The 26,371-nt window shown below is 37.2% G+C and overlaps 1 protein-coding gene across 3 annotated transcripts in view; it reads right to left on the bottom strand.

Annotated features, from left to right (window-relative positions):
• NRP1 (neuropilin 1) overlaps positions 1-26,371 on the bottom strand; it is a 163,235-nt gene that overhangs the window by 18,305 nt on the left and 118,559 nt on the right. For 2 of the 3 annotated variants that reach the window (XM_045820081.1, XM_045820080.1), the window contains exons 12-13: positions 20,993-21,137; positions 3,206-3,310 (exon numbers count right to left, since the gene is read on the bottom strand). In XM_045820081.1, coding sequence (XP_045676037.1) covers positions 3,206-3,310; positions 20,993-21,137 — 250 coding nt within the window. The remainder of the gene's footprint in view (positions 1-3,205; positions 3,311-20,992; positions 21,138-26,371) is intronic. The other variant, XM_045820082.1, reaches the window with a different exon arrangement.

Consider the following 26,371-nt stretch of genomic DNA (forward strand, 5'->3'; position numbering starts at 1 on the left):
CTGGGCAGACTCAGGGTAACAGCATGGGGTGCATCTACGACTGTCACAAAGAGTTTTGGAGGAGGATGTAAGGTGCCATTGTAGATCTTCCAATAGTATCATTCAATAAAGATCTGTGATCATCTCTATTGCACCAGGCCCTGGTATGTTCCTACAACTCCCACAGATCAGAAATCATCCAGATCATGAATCAAAGCTATAGAATCATGCTCTTGGAATGGTCTGAAGATTACTGAGCTAATTGGTTGCAGCGCCAAGTCATGTTAGCTCTGCTGTCCCAGTAAATGTTGCGTCTGGGTGGTCACACATATGCAAGGCTTCAGTGAAGCAGAAAGAAGGAATTATACACATTATGGGTTAAGAAGGTGAATCTATAATGGCAGAATTGGAGGGATGCCAGAATACATTAGCATTCAGTTTGCAGTGGTCTTATAGGAGAAAAACTCAAGGTGAAAATTCACTTTTTAAAACTGATATGCATTATCGATTTTGTTACAGGTTGGAAGCCAAACTCCGCTGTTGGTTACATACAGATCCAATGTGAAATTTGGCCTCCCAGTGCCTTTGAAGGCAATTGCATTATCTTATGAGTTCAAAGGCATTTGCAAATGAATAACTTGGAGGTGAATTTTCACTTTGGCAAGCAAATACAGGAGAGTAAAACCTTTCCTCATTTCCACACATTTGGTACATTTCATCTTGAATTCAATGTTATTTGTAAGTAATGAGCCTTTTACTATAATACTTATCTTTGTCTGTATACAAATAGGTCACTCCCCGAGGAGAAATTAAAGTAACATCTGCTTTAAAATATGAAATGTTGCTGAAGAAAGCCTTGGTCCCAATCTCCATGTTCCCATCTCTCAGGGTTAAAGTGAGAATGCTTTCAGTTTTTGTTTTTTTTTTTGTTTTTATTGTACTGAACACTCAAGGTTTGCAACTCTGACAGTGAAGCCTGTGCCAGAGTGAGCCAAGAGGGTGCCAAGCTGTGTGTGCCTAGGATGTGACTTGTTCACACGTGAAGAGATGCCTGACTTAGGGATGGTTTTGCTCCTCACAAACATTTATATACAAGCACACCCTTTTCCAGAAAAGGACAACAAATAGTTTTATTAAGAAAACTGGGTTATAATAAATGATCATGAAGCATGACATGCCTTTTAAAATCCCTTCTTGATGAAGTTGTGAAGAATGCATTATGAGCACCCTAGAAGTTCTGAGTATTATGCATATATTTATAGAATTATGGAGATAAACATGCAGGCCTGAGAAAATAACATTGTTTTTTTTGCCATGATAATATATATAAAAAAGAAAGTAGAATGAACTTTCTTTCTATGTACACAAAAAAACTACTTTAAAAGCTATAGATAAGCCATTACCTTATACTTGAAAAGGACTGTCAGTTTTCCACTGTAAGTGACCCATTTTCTGTGGTTTGTGACTCGTTGTCATACACAATTTGCTCCAGGCTAATATACTTGCTCTATTTCATTCAAAGGCTCTAGTCTCAATTGATTCAGTCATGAACTGATGCAAAAATGAGAAGGTTGGTTGTTCTGATATGAGGAGTAAATCTGAGGCTTTGTTCTAATCAATATTAACTGACCACTTTAGGATATATAAAGAAAAGAACCTTCTCCACAAGAGGGTGATTGAAAAAGGTATACTGTAATGATTGCAGTCATTCCATTTTATGAGGAATTTCACTACCGCCGTGTGGTAGGGTCTGCAAAAAGCCTGAGGTTTGTGGAAGTGTTTATAGGAAATACTGGGAAGGTTTCCACAGGACCTGGATCATAGAACGTTACTCTGTTTTAAACATCAGCTGTAGGGTTTTCAGCTAGAACTTGACATCTAATGCAGAAAATGCTTCTGCATTAATTAGAGTAATTTTTGTGGCTTATGGCTATTTACATAAAAGCTTTGTTCTTAAAGACCCACAGCAATGTAACATTTATTGCCCATGTGAATGTAAGTGATTAACCTGGAAATTTGCAGGGAGACAGCCTTAGGAAGTGGGATTTAAATGTAAATCCAGTATATGGTACTAAATTTCTGAGCTAATTTTTATTCCTTATGCCATCCCTGAGTACAGAGCGCTCTCACTCCTTCAGAGGAGGGCTTTTGAAGTAAATGGAAATGTACTTTGGTACATTTCCTTCTAGACTTTACATGAATGCACTCTCCAATAACATTATGCATTATTATGAAGTTACATGGTAATGCCTTGGGATCCACCCATGGAAGTGAATTATGTGGGCTCTTTAAGTCCTTTTTGGATAAAAATACAGACCTGCATCCAAGGGCTCATGTTGAATCTAAAATGATTCAGATTCAATATGAACTGCATTTTGTCCCAGGTATCAGTAGAAGTCCCACAGTACCTTTTGCAACAATAGAGTGAAGATCTTAGTGTCTTGGCCAATTTCCAAATGGTGCAATTCCATCCTCCACTTGCCTAACATTTACTCTGCCATCCAGGTGGAAGAGAAGTCACTTTCTAGCTTTGAGGGTGTCATGCTAGACTATTATGGAGTAATACTCTAAGTTAGTGAGGCATTTGACACACACCAGCACTGATATATTTGCTAATTGGTAGTAATGTGAAATGACAACTAATTCTGTTGAAACTTTTAATGTAAAATGACTTACAAAATTCTAACTTAAAAGCTGCATTTCAAATATAAGCCTAATTTCATCAATCAGTTAAAGGATCCACTCAAAATATTTTATCCTCGCTAGAAAATAGCAATAAACATTCCAAAGTGTGTGGTTCTGTAAATGATTTGTTATGGGGGGTGAGGTGATGATGAAGATGAGGATCTGTTCAGCATTTTTAACTATGCAGAAATTCTTACTCTATTAAGATAATCCACGGGATTGGGAGTAAAAAGGAGAAAACTGTATTTGAACAATGATTAAAATAAAATAAAAAAAAAGATAATCCTAGTGTTGGTTCTGAGAATGGCTAAACATTATCATTTCAAATGACCATGGCTATTAACAAGTTGTTTATACAGATGACATGCAGAAACAGGATGTGTGCCTCTGGCAAGCCTGCCTCTGCTGGGGCAGCCCTGCCATCACCCTGATGACCACCAACAAAAGGAGTTACACAACCACGAATAGGCATTAATTAGCTGCTCCCAACAATGGCATGAACTGAAATGGCACAGAAATGGGATGAAGATGGTTTCTGCACCTGTGAGCTGGAAGTCATCACCTGTTCCACTGTGGCAGTTGGCCTGGTCATCATCACATTCATCCAGCAGGTTCCCGTTGGGAGTGGTTGGTCCAGCTGTAGGTGCTGAAATAAAATCCAAGGATTATTATCTCTGTCCTAAAATGTATTCTCAAGCCTCTGGCTGTTGAATCTGCTAACACTTTTGAAGAAAACTCTAATCTGTTGCAAGAAGGCCAGGAGCATGGTTGACCTCTTTTAGGAGCTAAATAGACTTGGAATTTGCAGAATCCACTGGGGACTGTTTTGTTTGGATGTTTGATCTATATTTGCTGAATAGAGTTGGCTGCCTTACCATTTTCTACATTGTTATCTATATAAACATAATTTTTTGAAAAAGTTCTAGAATTCTCATGGTTATTTATTCATGACCCTGGAGTTGAGAAATTTGATTGTAGAGATATTGCATGAACTGTTTTTCTGCTCATTTTCAAGGTGCTAGAGAACCCACTTATCATGAGTTCTATTATATTCTTAGTACTTACTAAGTTTTCTTAGTTCATTATAAGTTTTCTTAGTTCCATTATAAGTTTTTCCCCAAAAGATAATCCCAACACTTTCACTTTTAGTACAATATTGTGTTTTGTTTTTTTTTCTTTAAAGACCTACCGTCTCCAGATCAGGTATCTGAGAGGATTTGGCTTAGATATCCTGGGGTAATTTTACCTGAACTCCCAGAGGACTGAATTCCACTGCCAGCAGGGATTCTCATATCTGTGAGTTTGTGGATGAAAGGTATCTGACATTAATCAAAGACTACTTTTGATCTTTAAATTAAGTTTGGTCTATTTTTTTTCAGCTTGTTACTCATTTTTGCAATCTGTTTAATATTTTACAGTTTTGGGTATTGCATTTCACTTTATGAGACTGAATATAATGTGCAGTTCTCTTGATGACTGACAACCAGACAAGAGTGAGGGTCTGTTCTCTAACAGTTTGTGGCCAGTAGTAATGTCTAGTAACTCCTGCTTTCTCAATAAAAATTTGACATTGTAATTGTGCTTAAATACTGAGCAGAATTATGACAAATGTAGAAATGTAGCTAGTTTCAACTTTCTCAACTTCCCCAAAGCACACACCAATAGTCACTAGAAACTCAGCATGCACGGATATTGTGTACACTATTTAGAAATACAGTCTATACTTTGTAAAATGCATATACAAATATGCCAGGCTCTACTACTTACTTTTTTCAATTTTAATTTTTATATTTTTCAATTACAGTTGACATGAAATATTATCTTAGTTTTAAGTACAAGAAATACAGCACAGTGGTTAGACATTTATGTAACTTAGAAAGCAGTCACCACAATAAGTCTCGTGCCCACCTGGCATCGTACATACTTACTATGATATTGATTATATTCCTTATGCTGTACTTTTATAGCCTCATGCCTATTTTGTAATTGCCCATTTATATATCTTAAACCCTTTACCTTTTGCACGTAGCCCCTAACTCCAGCTCACACATGTTAACCATTAGTTTGTTCTCTGTATCTATGAGTCTCTCTATTGTGTTCATTCATTTATTCTGGTTTTTACATTACACATATAAGTAAAATCATATGGTGTTTGTCTTTCTATCTGACTTTTTTTCACTTAGCATAATACATTCTATGTATGTCCATGTAGTTGCAAATGGTAATATTTCATTCCTTTTTATGACTAATACTCATATATATATGTATACCACATCTTCTTTATCTACCCACCTACTGATGATCACCTAGGTTGCTTCCATATCTTGGCTATTATAAATAACACTGCAGTATCATAGAGATGCAAATATAGTCTTGATTTTGTGTTATGGATTTCTTCAGATAATCCCCAGAAGTGGAATTGTTGAGTCATAAGGTAGTTTTATTTTATTTTTATTTTTTGAAGAATATCCGTACTGTTTTAAATAGTGGTTGCACCAATTTGCAATACCATCAATAGTGCACGAGGCTCTTCTGTTTTCTCCTCATCCTGGCCAACACCTGTTGTTTGTGGTTTTATTGATGATAGCCATTCTGACAATCATGAGCTGGTATCTCATTGTGGTTTTAATTTGCATCTCTCTGACAATTAATGACATTGAGCATCAGTTCATACTGGACATCTGTATGTCCTCTTAGGTCCTCTGCTCATTTTTAAAAAATAAATAAAGCCCATTTTATTATTCCAAGTATTAATGATAAAAACATTCAGCCCAGCTGTTGCATTTTAAGAAATGAAAATACCCTGTTTTTTAATTGGATCATTTGTTTGTTTTTGGTGTTAATTTCTATTTATTTATAAATTTTGGATATTAAGCCTTCATCTAGTGTTATCTTGGCAAATATCTTTTCCCACTCGGTGATCTTTTTGTTTTGTTGATGGTTCCTTTATTGTGCAAAAACTTTCTAATTTGGTGTAGTCCCAATTTGTTTATTTTTTCATTTGTTTTCCTTGTCCGAAAAAAATATATCCAAAAAGTATTGTAAAGAGCAATGTCAAAAAGTTGACTGCCTATGTTTTATTCTAGGAGTTTTACAGTTTCAGGTCTTGTATTTGTCTTTAATTCATTTTAAGTTTATTTTTGCACAATGGTGTAAAAAAGTGTTCTAGTTTGCTTTTGTGCATATTCTGTCCAGCCTTCCCAATGCCACTTGTTGAGCAGACTGTCTTTACCCCATTTTATGTTCTTGCCTCCTTTGTTAAATATTAATTAACCATACAAATATGGGTTTATTTCTAGGCTTTCCATTCTGTTCCATTGATCTATGTGTCTGTTTTTATGCCAGTACCATGTTGTTTCGATTACTATGGGCTTGTAGTATATTTTGATATCAAGTAGTGTGATAACTCTGTTTGTCACACTAGTGACTATCACACAGAATGACTTACTCTGTTCTTTGTCAAGATTGTTGTGGCTATTAAAAAAGTCTTTTATGTTTCCATATACATTTTAGAATTATTTGTCTTAGTTCTGTGAAAAATTCCATTGGTATTTTGAAAGGTATTGCAATTGACTCTATAGATTGCTTTGGGTAGAATGAATATTTTAACAATATTAATTCTTCTTATGCATGACATGGTACATGCTGACATTTATCTGTATCTTCTTATGATTTTCCAAGTACAGGTCTTTTATCTCCTTGATAAAATGTATTCCTAGGTATTTTTATTTTTTGATGAAATTGTACATGGGGTTTTCTTAATTTCTCTTTTTGATAGTTTGTTATTGGTATATAAAAATGCAACAAACTTCTGAATATTAATTTTGTATTTTGCCACATCGCTGGATTCATTTATCAGTTCTAACAGCTGTTAGGTGGAATCTTTAGGATTCTCTGTATACAGTATCATGTCATCTAAAAATAATGACAGTTTTACATCTTTCTTTCCAACTTGGATGCCATTCATTTATTTTTCATGTCTGATTACTGTGGCTAGGACTTTCAATACTATGTTGAATAAAAGTGGTGAAAGTGAACATCCTTGTCTTGTTCCTGATCTTAAGAAAGATGCTTTTGCTTTTCCTTGTTGATTATAATGCTAGCTATGGATTTGTCATATATAGCCTTTATTATGTTGAGGTGCCTTCCTTCTACTCCTACTTTGTGCAGAGTTTTTTTTTTTTAATCATAAATGGATGCTGGATTTTGTCAAATGCTTTTTCTACAGTTATTGATATGATCATATGATTTTTATCCTTTATTTTTAAGTGGTATGTCATGTTAAGTGACTTGTGAATATTGAATTAAACTTGTATCCTAGTAATAAATCCCACTTGATCTTAGTGTATGTTCTTCTCAATATATTGATGAATTAAGTCTGCTAACATTTTTTGAAGATTTTTGCATTTATGTTGATGAAGAATAATTTTCTTTTCTTGTAATTAATTGTCAGGGTCTGAAATCAGAATAACGTTGGCCTTATACAATGACCTGAGACTCTTCACTCTCTTGAATTTATTGGGATGGTTTGAGGAGGGTGTGTTAATTTTTTTTGAATGTTTGGCGAAATTCATACGTGAAGTCATCCAGTCCAAGACTCTAGTTGGCTGGGAATTTTTGATTACTGATTTGACCTGTTCAGATTTTCTGTTACTTCTTGATTTATTCTAGGAATAGGGTATCTTTCTAGGCATTTATCCATTTCTTCCAGATTGTCCAATATGTTGGCATATAGTTTGTTCTATTTTCTTATATCCTTTGTATTTCTTTGGTGTCAGTTGTTACTTATCCTCTTTCATTTCTTATTTTATTTATTTAGGTCCTTTCTCTTTTTTTCTTCATAAGTCTGGTTAAAGTTTTATTAATTTTATCTTTCCAAAGAACCAACTCTTGGTTTTATTGATCTTTTGAAATATTTCTTATACTTTATGGTGTGCATTTCCATTCTATCTTTATTACTTCCTTTCATCTACCAGCTATGGATTTGTTTGCTGTTCTTTGTTGATTCCTTTGTGTAAGGTTAGTTAATTTGAGGTTTTCCTTATTTCTTGAGGTGGGCCTGTGTTGCTATGAATTTCCTTCTAAGGACTGCTTTCACCATGTCCCATATATTTTTGAGTCTATGTTTTCATTTTCATTTGTCTCAAAGTATCTTTTTAAAAAGATGGCTAAATATAATATATTTTATTTTTTTATTGTTGTTCATTTACAGTTGTCCCAATTTTTCCCCCATTGCTCTCCTCTGCCCCACCCCACCCCACAATCAATCCTCCCACAATCAATCCCCACCCTGCTGTGCATGTCCATGGGTCCTCTTGCCTTGATCTCATTGTTAACTCACTCATTGTTTGGTAGCCCATTATTTAGCCTCCATGTGATTGTGTGTTTTTCATTTTTCTTCTTGTAATTGATTTCTAGTTTCATACCATTGTGGTTGAAGAAAATGCTTGATATGATTTCAATCTCCTTAAATTTGGGGGGACTTGTTTTGGGGCCAAATATTTGATTTATCTTATAAATTGTTCCACGTGCAGTAGAAAAGATTGTATATTTGGGTGCTTTGGGGTAAAATGTTCTATAAATATTAATGAGATCCATCTGGTTTACAAAGTCCTTTATGGCTACTGTTTCTTTGTTGGTTGTTTTGTCTAGATGATTTTCCCATTGATGTCAATGGGGTGTTAAAGCTCCCTATAATTACTGTATTAATGGTGACCTCTCTCTTTAGTTTGTCAATATTTGCTTTATTGACAAACAAAATATAGGCACTCCAACATTTTGGTGCTTAAATGTTTACAAGGGTTTTATTCTTTTACTGGATTGATCCCTTTATCATTATAAAATGTCCAATTTTATCTTCTTTAATAGCCTGTGTTTTAAAGTCTATTTTGTGTGATATAATTATTGCAACCCAAACTTTTTGTTTTCATTTCCATTTGCATGAAATATCTTTTTCCATCCTCCTATTACTTTCAGTCAGTTTGTATTTTGATTTGAAGAGGGTCTCTTGTAAACCATACATGCAGGGGGTAGACAAAAGTAAGTTTACTGTTGTGAATCTACAAACACAGAGTTGACTCTTATAATTTATTAATTATTGTATTGCTTATTTGTATTATAATAACTATACTTCTGCCCACCCCTATATATGACTCTTGTGTTCTTATACATTCAGCTACCCTAAATTTTTTGGTTGGAGCATTTAATCCATTTACATTTAAAGTGATGATTGATAGGTATGGAGTTATCGCCATTTTATTGTATTTATGTTCTTTTTAAAATTTTTCTTTTGAAAGAGTCCCTTTAACATTTCTTGTAACACTGGTTTTGTGGTGATGAAATCCTTTAGCTTTTTCTTATCTGGGAATGTCTTTATCTCTCCTTAAATTTTATTTTTATTTTAAAAAATTTTTATTGAATTTATTTGAGTGACAATCTTCAATAAATTTATATGTTTCAAGTGTATAGTTCTATAATACATCATCTGTACATTGTTAGTATGTATTCATGACCCAAAAGTCAAGTCTCCTTCACCACCATTTATCACCCTTTATTCTCTTCTACCTCCCCACAACTCCTTTTCCCTCTAGTCTTCATACTGTTGGCTGTGTCTATAAAATTTTTTCTTTAATCCTTTCAATTGTTTTCAACCAGCCTCCTAAACCCCTCCTCCATCTGACAGTTGTCAGTCTCTTTTTTTGTATCCCTGTATCTATGGGTCTGTTCTATTTTGTTCACTAGTTTATTTTGTTCGTTAGATTATACAAAATAAGTGAAATCATGTGGCATTTGTCTTTCTCTGATTGGCTTATTTCATTTAGCATAACATTCTCCAGATCCATCAGGGCTGTTGCAAAAGGCAAGATTTCTTTCTTTTTTTAAGGCCAAGTAGTATTCCATTGTGTAAAAGTAGCACAGCTTTTGTATCCATTCATCTGCTGATGGGCACATGAGCTACTTCCAAATCCAGGCTATTGTAAGTAACAGTGCAATAAACATAGGAGTGCATATGAATATATTCTTTCAAATTACTGCTTTGGGTTTCTTTGGATACATGCCCAGAAGTGAAAATGCTGGGTTATAAGGCAGTTCCATTTTTAATTATTTGAGGGAATTTCATACTGTTTTCTACAGTGGCTGCACCAATATGCATTCCTACCAACAATGCACTAGGGTTCCCTTTTCTCCACATCCTCACCAACACTTGTGTTTTGATTTTATGATGATAGTCATTCTGACAGGTCTAAGGTAATATATCATTGTGGTTTTAATTTGCATTTCTCTGATGATTACTGACATTGAGCATCTTTTTATATGTCTATTGGCCATCTATATGTCCTCTTTGGAAAAGTTTCTATTCAGGTACTTTGCCCATTTTTAAATTGTTTTTTTTTTTGTGGGTTTTTTTTTTTGGTGTTGAGTTTTATAAGTTCTTCATAGATTTTGGATATTAACCCCTTATCAAATGTATCAGTGTTCTCCCATTCACTTCATTGTTTTTTCATTTTTGTTAATGGCCTTTCCTTTGTTATGTAAAACTTTTTATTTTGATGTACTTCCATTTGTTTATTTTTTTCTTCTGTTTCCCTTGCCCAAGAAGGTCTATCAGTAAAAATATTGGTATGAAAACTCTTTGAAATTTTATACCTATGTTTTCTTCTAGGACCTTTATGGTTTACAGTCTTTGATTCATTTTGAATTTATTCTTGTTTATGGTATAAGAAGGTACTTTATTTTTATTTCTTTGTCCAACAGCTTTCATTGAATAGACTGTCTTTACTCCATTTTATGTTTTGGACTCTTTTGTCAAATATTAATAAAGGCATAGGTTTATTTGTGGATTCTCTGTTTGTTCCATTGATATATGTGTTTATTTTTTCCAATACCATGCTATTTTGATTACTATGGCCTTATAATGTACTTTAATATCAAATGGTGTGATTCATCCAACATTGTTCTTGACAATCTTTTTGTCAAGATTGCTGTGGCTATTCTGGATCTTTTGTCATTCCACATACATTTTTTTGGAATATTTGTTCTAGTTCTATGAAATATGCCATTGGTATCTTGATAGGAAATATATTGAATTTATAGATTGATTTAGGGTAGTATTGACATTTTAATGATGTTATTTCTTTCCATGAACAAGGGATATGCTCCCACTTATGTATATTTTCTTCAATTTCTTTCCTCGATGTCTCATAATTTTCTGAATATAGGTCAGTAACATCTTCAGTTAAATTTATTCCTAGGTATTTTATTGTGTGTGTGTGTGTGTGTGTGTAAAATTATATATAGATTTTTTTTAGTTTCCATTTCTGATAGTTCATTATTGGTGAATAAAAATACAACTGACTTCTGCATATTTATTTTGTATATTGATTCTTCACTGAATTAATTAATCAGTTTTAGTAGTTTTCGGTGGCATTTTTAGCATTCTCTGTATACAGTATCATGTCATCTATAAATAATGATGGTTTTACTTCTTTCTGATTTGGATGCCTTTTATTTCTACTTGTTGTCTGGTTTCTGTGGCTGGGACTTTTTGTACTATGTTGAATAAGAGTAGTGAAAGTGAACATCCCTGTCTTGTTTGTGATTTTAAGGAAAATGCTTTTAGTGCTTTCCTGTTGAGTATAATGTTGGCTGTGGGTTTGTCATATATGGCCTTTTTTATGTTGAGGTATATTCCCTCTATACCCATTTTGCTGAGAGGTTTTATCATAAGTAGGTGTTGGATTTTGTCAAATGCTTTTTCTGTATCTATGGATATGATCCTGTGGTTTTTATTCTTCATGTTATTTGGTATATCAACATTTATTGATTTGCAAGTACTACACCAACATTGCATATCCAGAACAAATCCCACTTGATCTTGGTGCATGATCTTTTTAATGTATAGTTGGATCCAATTTGCTAATTTGCTAATATTTTGTTGAGGATTTTAACATCTAGTTTATCAGGGTTATTGGCCTATAATTTTCTTTCTTTGTAGTTTTTTTTATGGTTTTAGATGTTGGATTATGCTGGCCTTGTAAAACGAGCTTGGGAATATTCCCTCCTCTTGAAATGTTTGGAATAGTTTGAGAAGTATAGGTGTTAGTTCTTCTTTGAATGTTTTGTAAAATTCACCTGTGAAGCCCTCTGGTCCAGGACTTTTGTTTGGGGGGAGATTTTTGAAAAGTGATTAAACTTAATTAGTTATAATTAGTTACTCATATTTTCTGCTTTTTCTTGATTCAATTTTGAAGATTTTATGTTTCTAGGAATTTATCCACTTCATCCAGATTGTCCAATTTTTTTGGCATAAAGTTGTTTATGATATTTTCTTACAATCATTTGTATTTCTGTGGTGTCAGTTGTTACTTTTCCTCTTTTATTTCTGATTTTATTTATTTGGGTCATCTCTCTTTTTGTCTTGATAAGTCTGGTTAAAGGGTTTTCCATCTTGTTTAACTTTTCAAAGAATCAGCTGTTGGTTTTATTGATCTTTTGTAATGTTTTTAGACTTTATTTTGTTTTTTTCTGCTCTAATATTTATTTTCTTTCTTCCCATTTTGGGTTTTGTTTGTTGTTCTTCTTCTAGTTCCATTAACTGTAAAGTTAGATTTTTTTTTTGAAATTTATTTTGTTTCTTGAGGTAGGCTTGTGTTACTATGAATTTCCCTCTTAGGACTGCTTTTGCGTGTTCCATGGACAGTGTGTTGTATATTCATTTTCATTTGTTTCAATGTATCTTTTGATTTCTTTCTTAATCTCATTCTTAACCCACTCATTGTTTAGTAATGTGTTATTTAACCTCCATGGTTTGTCTATTTTTCAGTTTTGTTCTTGTAATTGATTTCTTGTTTCATACCATATAGTCAGAGGAAATGCTGATATGGTTTCTGTGTTCTTAAATTTATTGAGACTTGTTTTGTGTCCTAACATGTGGTCTATCTTAAAAAATGTTCCATGTGCACTTGAAAAGAATGTATATTCTGCTGCTTTTGTGTGAAATGATCTGAGGATATCAACCAAATCTTTCTGATTTAGTGTGTCATTTAAGCCTGATGTTTCCTTGATTTTCTGTTTGGAAGATCTATCCATTGATGTCAATAGGATGTTAAAATCCCCTGCTATGATTTTATTAATGTTGATTTCTCCCTTTATGTTCATCAAGATTTGCTTTACATATTTAGGTGCTCCTATGTTGGGTGTATAAATGTTTACAAAGGGTATAGCCTCTTGTTTGATTAATTCTTTTATTATTTAGTATCCTTCTTTGTTTTTTTTCATAGCCTTTGTTTGAAAGTCTATTTTTGTCTGATATAAGTATTGCTACACCAGCTTTGTTGAAAATTTCCATTTGCATGATATATTTTTTACATCCCTCTATTTTAATTCTGCATGTATCTTTCATTCTGTATTGGGTCTCTTGGAGGCAGCATATATATCGGTCTTGTTTTCTTATCCATGCAGTTACCCAATGTCTTTGGACTATAACATTTAAATTATTAACATTTGAAGTGATTATTGATAGGTATGCACTTATTGCCCTTTTATTCTTTATGACTATATTCCTCTGTTTTTCCTCTTTTTGCTCTTTATAAAGAACATCCTTTAACATTTCTTATAGTACTGGTTTCGTGGTAATGAACTCCTTTAGCTTTCTGTTGTCTAAAAAGCTCTTTATTTCTCCTTCAATTTTAAATGATAGCCTTTCTGGGTAGAGTAGTGTTGTTTGTAGTTTCTTGCTTTTCATCACTTTAAATATCTCATGCTAATCCCTTCTAGTCTGAAGAGTTTCTGTTCAGAAATCAGCTGACCGTCTGTAAGAGCTCCTTGTGGATAACTAACTGTCTTTCTCTTGAGGTATTTAAGATTCTGTTTTTGTCTTTAATCTTTGCAATTTTAATTATGATGTGATATGACCCTCTTTGGATCCATCTTGTTTGGGATTTATGTATTTTTTTTTCCTTCACCAGGTCAGGGAAGTTTTCAGGCATTATTTACTTAAATAGGTTTTTGATCCCTAGCCCTCTCTCTTCTCCTTCTAGTACACCTATAAAATGGGTGTTGTTACACTTCATGTTGTCCCAAAAGCCTCTTAAACTATTTTTTAAAAAGTTCTTTTTTCTCTTTGCTGCTCTGACTGGGTGTTTTCTCCTACCTTGTCTGCCAAATCACTGATTTAATACTCTCATTCATCCAACTTACGGTTTATTCCTTCTAATGTATTCTTTATTTGAGATATTGTGTTCTTCATTTGTGACTGGCTATTTTTTATGGATTCTATGTCCTTTTTCATGCTGTTGAGGTTCTCAGTAAGTTCTTGGAAGTTCTCACTAAGTTCCTTGATCATCCTTATAACCATATTTTTTAAACTCTATACTTGGTAAATTGTTTGCGTTCATTTTTTTTTCTTGAAATTTGTCCTGTTCTTTCATTTGGGGCATGTTTCTTTGTCTCACCATTTTGGCTGCTTATTTGTACTTATGCAGTAGGTGTGCTGTGAGACTTAGTGGCACAGTCTCCTTGATCACCTGAGCTAGGGCTCCAGGAATATCCTTTGTATGGGTTATGTTGGCCCTCCTGTTGTAATTGAGTCTTGATTCCTACTTACCCATTTGTGCATGAGGTCAACGTTTAGGCTGGCTGACTGTGTGGATCTACCCTGACCACTGTGTATGAGGTACTATGTTGGTGCTGACCACACAAAGTGTAATTTGTATCAGCAGGGTCTGTTGCCTGCCAATACCTTCTTTTGGATATGCCACTTATGAAGCTAACTGGATCCTTCTCTGATACTGTCTGAAGCTTGCCATTGAGTATGCTGGTTCTGCAGCCATTTAGGAGGAGTTTTGATGCTGGTCAATGTCAGATGCTGATTGTGACTGGCACTGGGTAACCTGTTTGGAGCTACAAGGTGACCCACAATTTGTGGCTACCTCTGTTGAGCCTTGGTGTGCAGGAAGGACCAAGGTGCATACCAACACCAACTTCTACCAGTACCGAGCCAAGGGTCAGGTCAGCAGAAGGCTCAAGGCACCTCCAGATTCTTGTCTGACTGACTTCACCTGCCTAGGCTCAGTCACTGAAATAGTCACTGGCAGTACTTGAGTTACATGAGGTATTTTCTCAGTGAGTCACCAGATAAGGACAAGTGGTGTTCACCACAGATACAGCTTTAAACTTGGTGCCAGTGCTGGGTCTGATGCTACTCACCAAAAGTCACAGGATAACCCACTGGGTGCGCACAGACCTTTGTTTTTTGTTGGGGTCTCAGGGAGTCATCAGGGTGAAGCCAGGAGAGTTTATGAGGCCCAAGGAGACCAAGGTTTGGCTGTGTGAAAGAAATGCTCTGCACTGGTGGGCATGTAAGGGAATAATGGTCTCTGTCCTAAACCCACACAACTCAGTCTGTCTTAGATTCTGCTGAGAGCCCATGCTCAGGAGGGCATGGCAGCTCAGAATTGAAAGGGTGAGGCTATTGAATTTCATGAGGGAGAGGGGCCGGTCAGGCTTGAGGGAAGGTGATGTTGAGTGGCCTCCTCCCCAGAGCCATACAGCTCAATCTGGATTCTGTCCAGATCTCCTGGGGAGTCTGGGCTTGGCAAGGCAGGACCTCCAGGAGTCAGGAGGGTATGGCTGCTGGCTGTCTAGATGATGAGGCTAGCAGATCTCTTGTGGCAGTAAGGCACCAGTTATGTTTTCAGGAAAGTGGGGGAAATGGCTTCTATTCCAAAGCCAATAATTAGTCATGACACCCCCTGAATCTGACTGGACCTCTGCACCCCAATGGCCAGGCAGCTGACACTCAGCAGGGCATGAATTCTGCAGAGTAGGGCAGCAAGTAGTCCAGAGGGTGGGGCCTTTGCATTCCCCCAGGCTGATGCTGTAAAGAGGGTAATGCTCCCCCTAAGAAAGATGGCATCGGCAATCTGGGAGAAGGATTCAGTTATCCTGGCAGTTGTCCCTCTGGATCTCTCCCCAGAGCCACAAACCCCATGCTCTCCTTATGGACTCTAGTCTGCTCCACACTCCCAGAATAGTAGCTGTGAAGAATATTTTGTGTGTTGGCCTTTTAAGAGGGTTATTGTGTCTCTAGCAGACTTCTGTCTTGCCTTGGTGGACAGAACCCCCATAGATTTTCATTGGCAGACGTTATGTGGGCACCTCTTTCTGGTTGTGGTGCTCTGGGCTGGAAAGCCTGGTATGGGGTTGATACACCATATTCCTCAGGGGGAAGCTTTGCAGTTTAGATATCCCTCTGAATTCTCAGCTGGGGCATGAAGGTGCACAGGGACAACCCTTTTTTTTTTTTTTTGCCTCCATTCTTCCTACTAGTCTGGATGTGGCATCTTTTGTAAATACTTGGTTACATGACTTCTGTTCAGTTAATTGTTCTATATCTTAATTGTAATTCTAGTTTGATCTCAGGAGGAAGTGAGTATACCTTCTACCTACTCCACTGCCATTTTGGCTTTCCTCTCTCCTTCAATCTTAAATGATTCTCTTGGTTGTTGGTCCTTGTTTTTCACTACTTTGAATATTTTGTATCAGTTCTTTGTGGCTTGCAAAGTTTTTTTGAGAATCAGTCATATGGAAGCTCCCTTGTAGGAAAATAACTGCCTTTCTCTTGCTCTTTCTAAGATTCTTTGTCTTTAAGCTTTGCCATTTTAATTTTGATGTATCTTGGTGTGGTCTCTTTGGGTTCATATTGTTTGAGATTCTCTGCACTTCTTGGACTTGTATGTTCATTTTTACAAATATGCTCTCAATCCCTTGCTCTCTCTTCTCTTTCTGGTACCCCTATGATGTGAATATTGTTATGCTAGGTATTGTTCCAAAGGTCCCTTAAACTAACCTTTCCTTTCTTTTTGATATTTAGATTAGGTGTTTTCTGCTACCTTGTCTTCCAAATTGCTGATTCAGTCTTTTGCTTCACCTAATCTGCTGTTGATTCCATCCAGTGTATTCCTTATTTGGGTCCTTTTTTGTGGTTTCTATATCCTTTTTTTTTAAAGGCTTACTATTTCTTTGTGTGAAGTTCTCAGTGAGTTCCTCAATTCTTTTCCCAAGTTCATTGAGTATCCTTATAACTTCTGGTTTGAACTCTGTATCTGGTAGGTTGCTTGCCTCCATTCTTTTTGTTGTTGTTGTTCTTTTTTTTTTCCTCCTGTTCTTTCATTTGGCACATGTTTCATTGTCTCCTCATTTTGGTGGACTCTCTGTTTGTTTTTATATATTAGGTTCGATCAGCTACGTCTCCCAGTCTTGGTAGAGTGGTGTTATGTGATAGATGTTCTCTGGGGCTTAGTGGTATAGTCTTCCTGTTCCCCTGAGCTGGGTGCTGCAACAGTGTCCCTTGTGTGGGTTGTGTGCACCCTCCTGCTGTAGTTGGGCCTTGACTGCTGTTGGCACATCAGTGTATTGGGTTGACCCTCAGGCTGACTGGCTGTGAGGATTGACCATAACCACAGCATATAAGCTGCTGTTTGAGGGTCACTCCATGGAGCAGGATTTTCCACAGTGGGGCTCTGTTACCTACTGAGACTACCTTTTGGGTATACAACTTGTGGAGCTAATTGGGTGGTGCTCTATTGTGGTCTGATGCTAGCTACTGGGTATATTGGTTCTGGGGCTTATTGAGAGAGACTCCAGGCCAGGTCAATGTCAGCCTCTGCCTGTGACTGAACTGGGGCCCCCTGATATAAGCTATAAAACTATTTTTGGTTATCTGCCTGTGTTGTATTGGAGATGTACAGGAGAGGTTATCTCACAAACCAAACTGAGGCTGGCTGCTCCCAGTAAATGACTTGGGACCACTCAGCAATAGACACAGTAGTCCCTGAAGTCACCTGCAGCCTCTTGGCTGCCCGTAATACACAGCCACGGAAAGATCCTTGTGCAGTATGTGAGATGGTTGGGATGGGATCTGAAGAAATCATCAGGGTGGGGTGACTGGTATTCACAAGGTTAACATAGATTCAGTTTTGGTGCCAGTGTTGAGTCTGGGGCCACTCATCAAGAGGCACAGGGTACTTGAGACCAGCTGCCACCTGCTTTGGGCCTCACATTTGAGAGTTTTTAAGAAATATTGCAGCACAGGCTGAGGCCAGCTGCTTGCCACTGAAAGAGCCCCTAGTGGTTTGAGGGCTCAGGCTGGCTGCCAGCACCTGAAACAGCCTCTGGCAGTACAGCAGTTGAGTGGGGTGGGGTCTCAGAATCATCAAGTTGGGGCAAGTGGTGTTCACTGGTTAGTGCAGACTCAGATTTGATGCCAGTGTCCAGCATTGGTTCACTTATCAAAAGGCACAGTGCACATAGAGGCCAGGAGCCTCCTTCCTGCAGCCTACATACCTTTGAGAATTTTAAAGAAAGACTTGAGTGTGGGCTGCCTGTGGCTGTAGGAGCTCCTGGCAATGCTCTGGCCGAGTCTAGCTGCCAGCTCCTGAAAGAACTATTGAGGTGCAAGAATTGTGTGGAATGAGATCTTAGGGAGTCACCATGGTAGGGCAAGTGGTGTTCCCCAGGTTAATTTGGATTCAGATTTGGTGCCCACTGATGCCCACAGGCCCTCTGGGGGGAAAGCTCTTCACAGGAAAGATGATGTTCACCTGCTGGCTATCTGAGAGGAGGGTTCAGCACAGGGACAACTGTGGCTCTCTCTTCATCTTTCTCCCTGCTATACAATTCAGCCTCCATCCATACATCTCTTTTGCTCCCCCTGCCACTGTTCCTTTGCTGGAGCTCAGAGTGAGTGCCTGTGAGTGAGGGAGGCTATGAATGCTCTTTAAGGAAACACCTGTGTTTCCAGAAGCCCTCTGTCTCACCCAGATGGATAGAATCACCATTGATTTTCACAGCCAGATTTTATGGGGCTTCCTCTTTTTGTCACTGGTATTCTGGGTTCAAGAGCCCAGTGTGGATCTGGGACCCCTTGCTTCCCCTGGGGAATCACTGCAGCCAAGATATACCTCCTGATTTTCAACTGCCACACAAGGGTGTGGGACTAGCCTGTTCTGCATCTCCACCCATCCTACCAGTCTTGAAGTGGCTTCTTCTTTATATCCTTAGTTATAGGACTTCTGTTCAGTTAGTCTTCAAGTGCTTCCCCAGGTAAGCTGTTCTATAATTTAGTTTTAATTTTGATGTGGTCATGGGAAGAGGTGAGCACAGCATCTACCAACTCCACCATCTAGGCTAGAAGCCCCCAAGCTTTACTTGTTCCCTCTAAATTAATAGAATACTTTCTGGCAATCCAGATGCTTGTCTTTGCTAGGCTGTCCTTGCTCTTGATAATGTGCCACTTAAGTATTTTAAACTGTCTCTTCAGCTTTCTGGGGTTTTTTTTTGCATTCCTTATGGTTTTTACAAAGGAGGTATTCTACATTGGAAGTGGCCCAGAATAGTACCAAGATTAAATAGAAAAAACTAGAAAGCAAATGATTTTTATACTCTTATTTGAATACTTGAAAATATTTAATCATTTGTGGTTCTCTATCTTTTCTCAAACATAAGTGCTAGCCCAAAATAGGGTGGACATTCAGGGAAGGCTGGGATGTACAATATCCTCTTTCTGTATCCTTCTACGTATCTCTAGTAGATCAAGGCACAAAGTAGATATTTAATAAGGACAGCTAATGGATTTAAGGAAGAAAAAAAAGCACTCCCTTTCAACAGTTGTGTTAAAAAGCTTTGCCATTTTCTCAGATGTTGGTTTCTCACAAGTCTCAGGGCAACTTCCTTAATTTTGTGAGAGTTTGGAAACATCTGCAGGAAATCCCTTCACCAACAATCTCTACCTCACTACAGAGATGACACTGGCAAACTGCCACCAGGCTCCATCTTTTCAACCACCCATCCATTCCACCTCCTAAATCATTGTTGTTTCCCAGAGTCCAGATGAAAGACTTGTCTCATAGCAGTAGACTTCTATTTCTAGATAAGTACATTTCTCAGTAAATTCAATGAATGAATCTGCAGTTGGCTCAATCTTCCCATTCCTTCTTTTTCTTGACATATTTTCCAGAGCTCTGGCACATGGTCATTTTGGGCTGTGTTGCTAGTGATTGGATAATTCAGAGGTCTGGGACATGACTACAGATATGGCAACATCTACACAATAAAAAATTAGAGATAATGTCCTGTTTTAAAATGAACACATAGAAAAGCATCTATGAATTATTCACTAGTGTGGTGATTCACAGGTTAAGATTCTGTAGTGCATAAGAAAATTTTATGATATTTAATGTGCTCAGAAATGTAATTACATTTGGGTAGCTGAAAACACACATAATTTTGAAACGAGAAGAAGGTGATATTTAAAAAATATTCTTCAAAACAACTGTGAGCACATGTTGAATTAATTAGCATCTGGGTACCAACAGTAGCCATTCTTTGAACAAACCTGGAGAAAGACCTTTATAGGGATAAAAAATTTGGTATAAGAGCACTCACTGATGCTTAAATTTAAGGCAAATGGGAATTCTAAAGCACAAAATATGTCATTAAATGGTACAATAAGCAGCTATCATACTATGTTTTCAAACATTAATTTCATTTATTATGTGATAAAAATGCAGAGACGAGAACCGTTATGAGGTCAGTGTAGGAAGTGAATTTATCCTTGATATGACCTTCAGATGATAACCTAAGTTTATGCAGTAATATCCTTAAACAGACCTCATTGTATTTTCACATACTTAATGCATGTTAAGGTTTGTGTCTCTGCAGCAGCCTAAGTAGTTCATCAAAGATAATGTCTAGATGTCTCAGTCTGTCAAATGCTGCTTCCTGCTGGTATGAGATGGTAGTCAATACCTCCTACAGAAGCCTAGATCAAACATAGACTTCTAAACAACACTAAAAATCTCAAAGGTATACTGGTGGTTGACTGTGATTGGGTGAGAGGGAATTAGGGCAAAGCTGTTTAATATATAAAGGGTTTTACTTTAGAGAAATGAAAATGTTTTGGAACTAGATGGAGATAGTAGTGGCATAAATAATTGTGGATGTACTAAATGCCATTGAATTGTTTGCTTTAAAATGGTGAATTTTATGTTATGTAGATTTTAGTTCAATAATTTTTTTAAGAAGTCAAAGGAGACAACCCCACAGAATCTGGGAAGAGTTATGCAAGCAACCAAGACATAAGTAGGATTCTGAAGGCACTGTTTGCATGTTAGAATATTCTAGAATGTACTAGAATGTTGAGCCTCATGGATGCACAGGCACAGAGAGGACCACCCAGGGGAAAAGACCATGATGGGCATAAATGCATGAAAAAGGAAATTTAAAAAAAAACTAGGAAACTAGAAGGGACTTTGGAAATTGTAATTACCTTCTACATCACAGCCCAGCAGCTCCATTCTTAGCCCCAGTCCAGCATGAGTGGCTCTCTCAGGGTAGATCCTGATGAATCGTGTGGAAAGAGGTTGAAAAGTCCGTAGCTCAGGTGTATCATAATTACTGTTGCCTTCAAAAGACTGTGACGTATGAAAAACATGTTATTAGGAGACTTCTGTCCAAGATGGAGGTGTAAGTAGACACACTGTACCTCCTCACACAACCAAAAGAAGGACAACAGCAAATTTAAAAGCAAAAAACAACAGAACTGACAGAAAATTGAACTGTATGGAAGTCTGACAACCAAGGAGTTAAGGAAGAAACATTCATTCAGATTAGTAGGAGGGGCAGAGATGGGCAGCCAGGTGGAGAGGACTTGTGGCAACGTGGCAGCTGGAGTACTAGATGAGGCAGTGGCTGGCAGAAAAGGCAGTCCCACATTCATGTGTAGATAAATTGGGAGGAACAACTGGGGAGTGAGATAGATAGCACAACCCAGGATTCCAGTGCGGGGAAGTAAAGCCTCAAAGCCTCTGACTGAAAACACCTGGTGGGCTTGAGGTGGCAGTGGGAGAAAATCTAAGCTTCATAGGAGAATTCGTCGGAGAGACCCATAGGGGCCAATGTACACAAACCCACCCACCTGGGAATAAGAACCAGAAAGGACCAATTTGATAGCCAGGTAAGTGACTGAAAGCCAGCAGAGAGAGAAGCAAGTGGCACTCTTCCCTCTCAGACCCCTCCCCCACATATAGCATCACAAGGCAGTGATGTGGGTTGCCTAGCCCTGGTGAACACCTAAGGCTCTGCCCCTTACTATGTAACAGGTGTGCAGAGATTAAATAAAAATGGCCCAAATGAAAGAACAGATCAAAGCTCCAGAAAAATTACAACTAAATGATGAAGAGATAGCCAACCTATCATATGTACAGTTCAAAATACTGGTTATCAGGATGCTCCAGGAACTCACTGTGTACTTCAACTGCATAAAAAGACCCAGGCAGCAATGAAGGTTGCATTATATGAAATAAAGGAAAATCTACAGGGAACCAACAGTGATGGGAAGGGAACCAGGACTCAAATCAATGGTTTGGATCAGAAGGAAGAAATAAACATCCAACTAGAACAGAATGAAGAACCAAGAATTCAAAAAAATGAGGAGAGGCTTAGGAACCTCTGGGACAACTTTAAACATTCCAACACCTGAATCATAGGGTGACAGGAGGAGAAGAGAAAGAGCAAGAAGTTAAAAACTTATTTGAACAAATAGTAAAAAACTTCCCCAATCTGACCAAGAAAATAGACTTTCAGGAAGTCCAGGAAGCTCAGAGAGTCTCAAAAAAGTTGGACCCAAGGAGCAACACACCAAGGCACATCATAATTACACTGGTCAAGATTAAAGATAAGGAGAGAATCTTAAAAGCAGCAAAAGAAAAGGAGAGAGTTACCTACAAAGGAGTTGCCATTAGACTATCAGCTGATTTCTCAAAAGAAAACTTGCAGGCCACAATGGGCTGGAAAGAGGTATTTAGAGTCATGAAAGGCAAGGACCTACATGCAAGATTACTCTATCCAGCAAAGCTATAATTTATAATAGAAGGGCAGATAAAGTGCTTCCAAGATAAGGTCTAGTTAAAGGAGTTCATCATCACCCAGGCTTTATGATATGAATTGTTAAAGGAACTTACCTAAGACAAAGAAGAAGATAAAAAATGTGAACAGTAAAATGACAAGACTCACAGCTATTAACAACTGAACCTAAAACAAAAACAAAAACAACAAACAACTAGAATAGGAACAGAATCACAGAAATGGAGATCCCATGGAGAGTTATCAGTTGGGGAGTAGGTGGGGGTAGAGGGGGGGAAAGGTACAGAGAATAAGTAGCATAAATGGTAGGTAGAAAATAGAAAGGGGAAGGTTAAGAATAGTATAGGAAAAGTAGAAGCCAAAGAAGTTATATGTACGACCCATGGACATGAACTAAAGGGGGCGAATGAAGGTGGGAGGGTATGTGCAGAGTGGAGGGGAGTAAGGGGGGATGGGACAACTGTAATAGCATAATCAATAAAATATATTTTTAAAATTTTTTAAAAAGAAAAATACCAGTTATTACTAAAACCTCCCTTTCAGCAGAAGAGTCTCTCCTCAGGACTCTCAATAGGGTAGAGAACCGGGGCTCATCCTAAAACTTCATAAATGCTTGATATTCTTTTCATAAATGAAAAATGGAAAAAAACAATTAAAACTCTTCTAAGAAGTAACAGATATTATTTATCAGAAACCAGAGTAATGAGACACATTTTTAAATGATATGATGATGTGCCTGGGAGAAGTGACACTTTTACCACTTCCTTGAAGTGGAGGACTCAGGAAGAGAACTTGCCATTTTTCAGAGCTTATAACAGACAACACATTTTCAGTAACTACTCTTGTTACAATTCTCTTGAATGAGCAGGTCCTCTAGAAGAAGGACGAATCTAATTGCTGAAGTCAGAGATAGCAAATTTAATGTAGTACAAATGCTGTTTACTCAAGAACTTGTGTTATTCTAATACCTCAAAATTGCTATTTACTTAAGCAGCTCCACCATTTGTAGACAAAAGACCTTCTCATCTCAGGAATGTAACAAGAGTCCTGTCTGTTAAACGATGTTCTGGTGCCTGGTTGATTGCACCTCTTTGCCAAGTACGTTCCTAACTAACTCACTATGACATCTTTCAGGAGCTAGGCTACCCATTGCCAGTGCTGCTGTTGGATTATTTTATTTTCCTTTTTCACATTGACAGGAAGGTCAAAATCCTTGAGGGGAATCGTAAGCAAATGGAGCAATGACTAGACCTGTTTTCTTCTTCAAAAAATGGATAAGCCTCCCTATATCCTTTTTTTCCAACACCATTGTTAATCCAGTCCAGAATGGGAGAAGGGAAAAGAATTTAGAAAAATCAGATCGCCTTATCATTGGGAGTGGCCTTTTATCTATCAAATATCCTATGATGTTTATTGGTGAAAGGCATTGTTCTAAGTGCTTAAAATATATTAATTCATTTAATCCTCAAGATAAATCCACAAGGTAGATTTTATTATTACACTTGTTTTACAGATAAGCCATAGAAAGGTCAAGCAACCTGCCCACAGCCATAAGGTACTTATGGCAGAGCCAGGACTCACACCTAGGCAGTCTGAGCTGGTGCCCTTCACTGCCACACTATATGATGACTCTGCCCTTAGAAATAATCTAGTCTAATCTCATCATTCTAATAGATGAAAACACTGAGGTTCAGGGAGCCGAGGTCTTTGCTCGATGCCACACATTTAGTTTCATTAATTTTGCTTTAAATGTATTTCATTTTGAACTACTAAACCTGATAGATCATGTTGAGTGGATGGCTAGCCTCAGGAGTGGGAACCACACCCAATAGGTGAGTCATAAAATAGCCAAAAAAGCTAAAATTCAGTGGTGGAAATGTCATGGCAAAACAGGGGACACATGTAAGAGGAGACAGACAAATTGGATAGGTGGTGACATAACCAGGGATTTTCTGACTTCTAGAAGGAAATTAACTGGTCTTTTCCAACTCAGAAAAACCTTTAGGAATCTCAAAACACATGGCTAACAAAGAACCACTCCTCTCTATTAAGGTTTCCTTCCATTATTTTCAAGAGTAAATTACCTGTTGGATGAGGTTCTGCACTCTTGAGAGAATTGCAGTTGCTGCCAGTAATTGAGAATCTGACATACACTGTTAGGCCCAATTAAGTGTAATTAGTAAGATACTAATTATACTGAAAATAGCATTACTACACATGCAAGTTCTGTCTCTGTTAACATAGTTTCAATAATCATAGGAGAAAAGCACTTATATCTATGGAATCGCAGACTCGTCTCCTAATTTTAACTTAAGTAAAGAATCAGCACACTGTAAATATGCTACAAAAGCTGTTAGTGATGAGCTGGGAAGAATGTTAGCAATGAAGAGCTGCATGGAACTGAGCTAATTTTGCTAGCATGAGATCATTTATGAAAAATCTTTGTGTCCTTTTACTAATCATTTTTTAGAAAAAGAGGGCTTTGGATATTTAAATCCTCTATCTGTTCCTGAAAAGTCTAGTTAATTCAAAGACTTTGATATATTTTGTTCACTGTGCACTATTTGAGGGCAAGAAGCAAGGAGAGAGCACAGAGGATTTTAAATCTAACAAAGTGCTGTTTCATTTCATAAAGTTGTACTCATTTTACTGTTACATACGGTGGATTTGGCATCCTGAGGAGGTAACCTTCATTTGTAAGTTTAAACAGAGTATTTTTTTAAGATTTTATTTATTTATTTTTAGAGAGGGAAGGGAGAAAGAAAGAGAGAGAGAGAGAAACATCAATGTGCGGTTGCTGGGGGTCATGGCCTGCAACCCAGGCATGTACCCTGACTGGGAATCGAACCTGCGACACTTTGGTTCGCAGCCTGCGGCTCAATCCACTGAGCTACGCCAGCCAGGGCAAAACAGAGTATTTTTTAAAATCCTCACCTGAGGACATTTTTTCACTGTTTTTAGAGAGGAAGTGAGAGAAGAAGGGAGAGAGAGAAACATTGATATGACAGAGAAACATTAATTGGTTGTCTCCCATATATCCCCAGAATTGGGATCAAACCCTCAAACTAGGTATGTGCCCTCACTGGGACTTGAACATGCAACCCTTTGGCTATGGGATGACACTTCAACTGAAAGCCACATGGGCCAGGGAAAGATAGTATGTTTGGGATATCTTTATATAATTTAGAAATATGTGCTGCTTTTAAATTGAAGATTTTACCAGGTTTTTTTTTTTCATTATTAAGATTTTATTTCTGGAAAAGGGCACTTAGGGATAACTGATTAGGCTCTAGATAAACAATTTAGAAGCTTTCATGGTTTAAAATACTATAGGAAGATGATAGTGATTGATAGAATCCTATTTTAGAAATAAGATTGAACACATTCACCCAATCTTGAATGGATATTTTTTATTAACATTGAAAACTGTGTTGGCTTCTTGTGAAACTCTATAAGCAATGTACTACAACAGAGTGATTTACAGACACATGATTAAGTTACAAAGGGAAGCATATGGTGTGTCCTATCCAGAGCATATGGTGATTTGTTTTCTTTCTGCATTAGAACCTAGTACTGAAGAACATGTCATGGCGCACACTGCCATGAGACAGTAAGCTCCAAGAAGTTGATGATTTGCAGCAACACACTGTGATAAAGTCACAGGCTCACTTCTCCTTTAGAGATTGGCTCTTAGGGAGAACTCCAGTTTTCTGTTTATTTCACTTATTCTTTCACCAAAACAAGAGGGGAAGACATAAAAGGGAAAATGAAATGTACACAAGAG

Source organism: Phyllostomus hastatus, unplaced genomic scaffold, assembly GCF_019186645.2.
Source record: "Phyllostomus hastatus isolate PE091 unplaced genomic scaffold, TTU_PhHast_1.1 phas_scaffold_39, whole genome shotgun sequence".
NCBI lineage: Eukaryota > Metazoa > Chordata > Mammalia > Chiroptera > Phyllostomidae > Phyllostomus > Phyllostomus hastatus.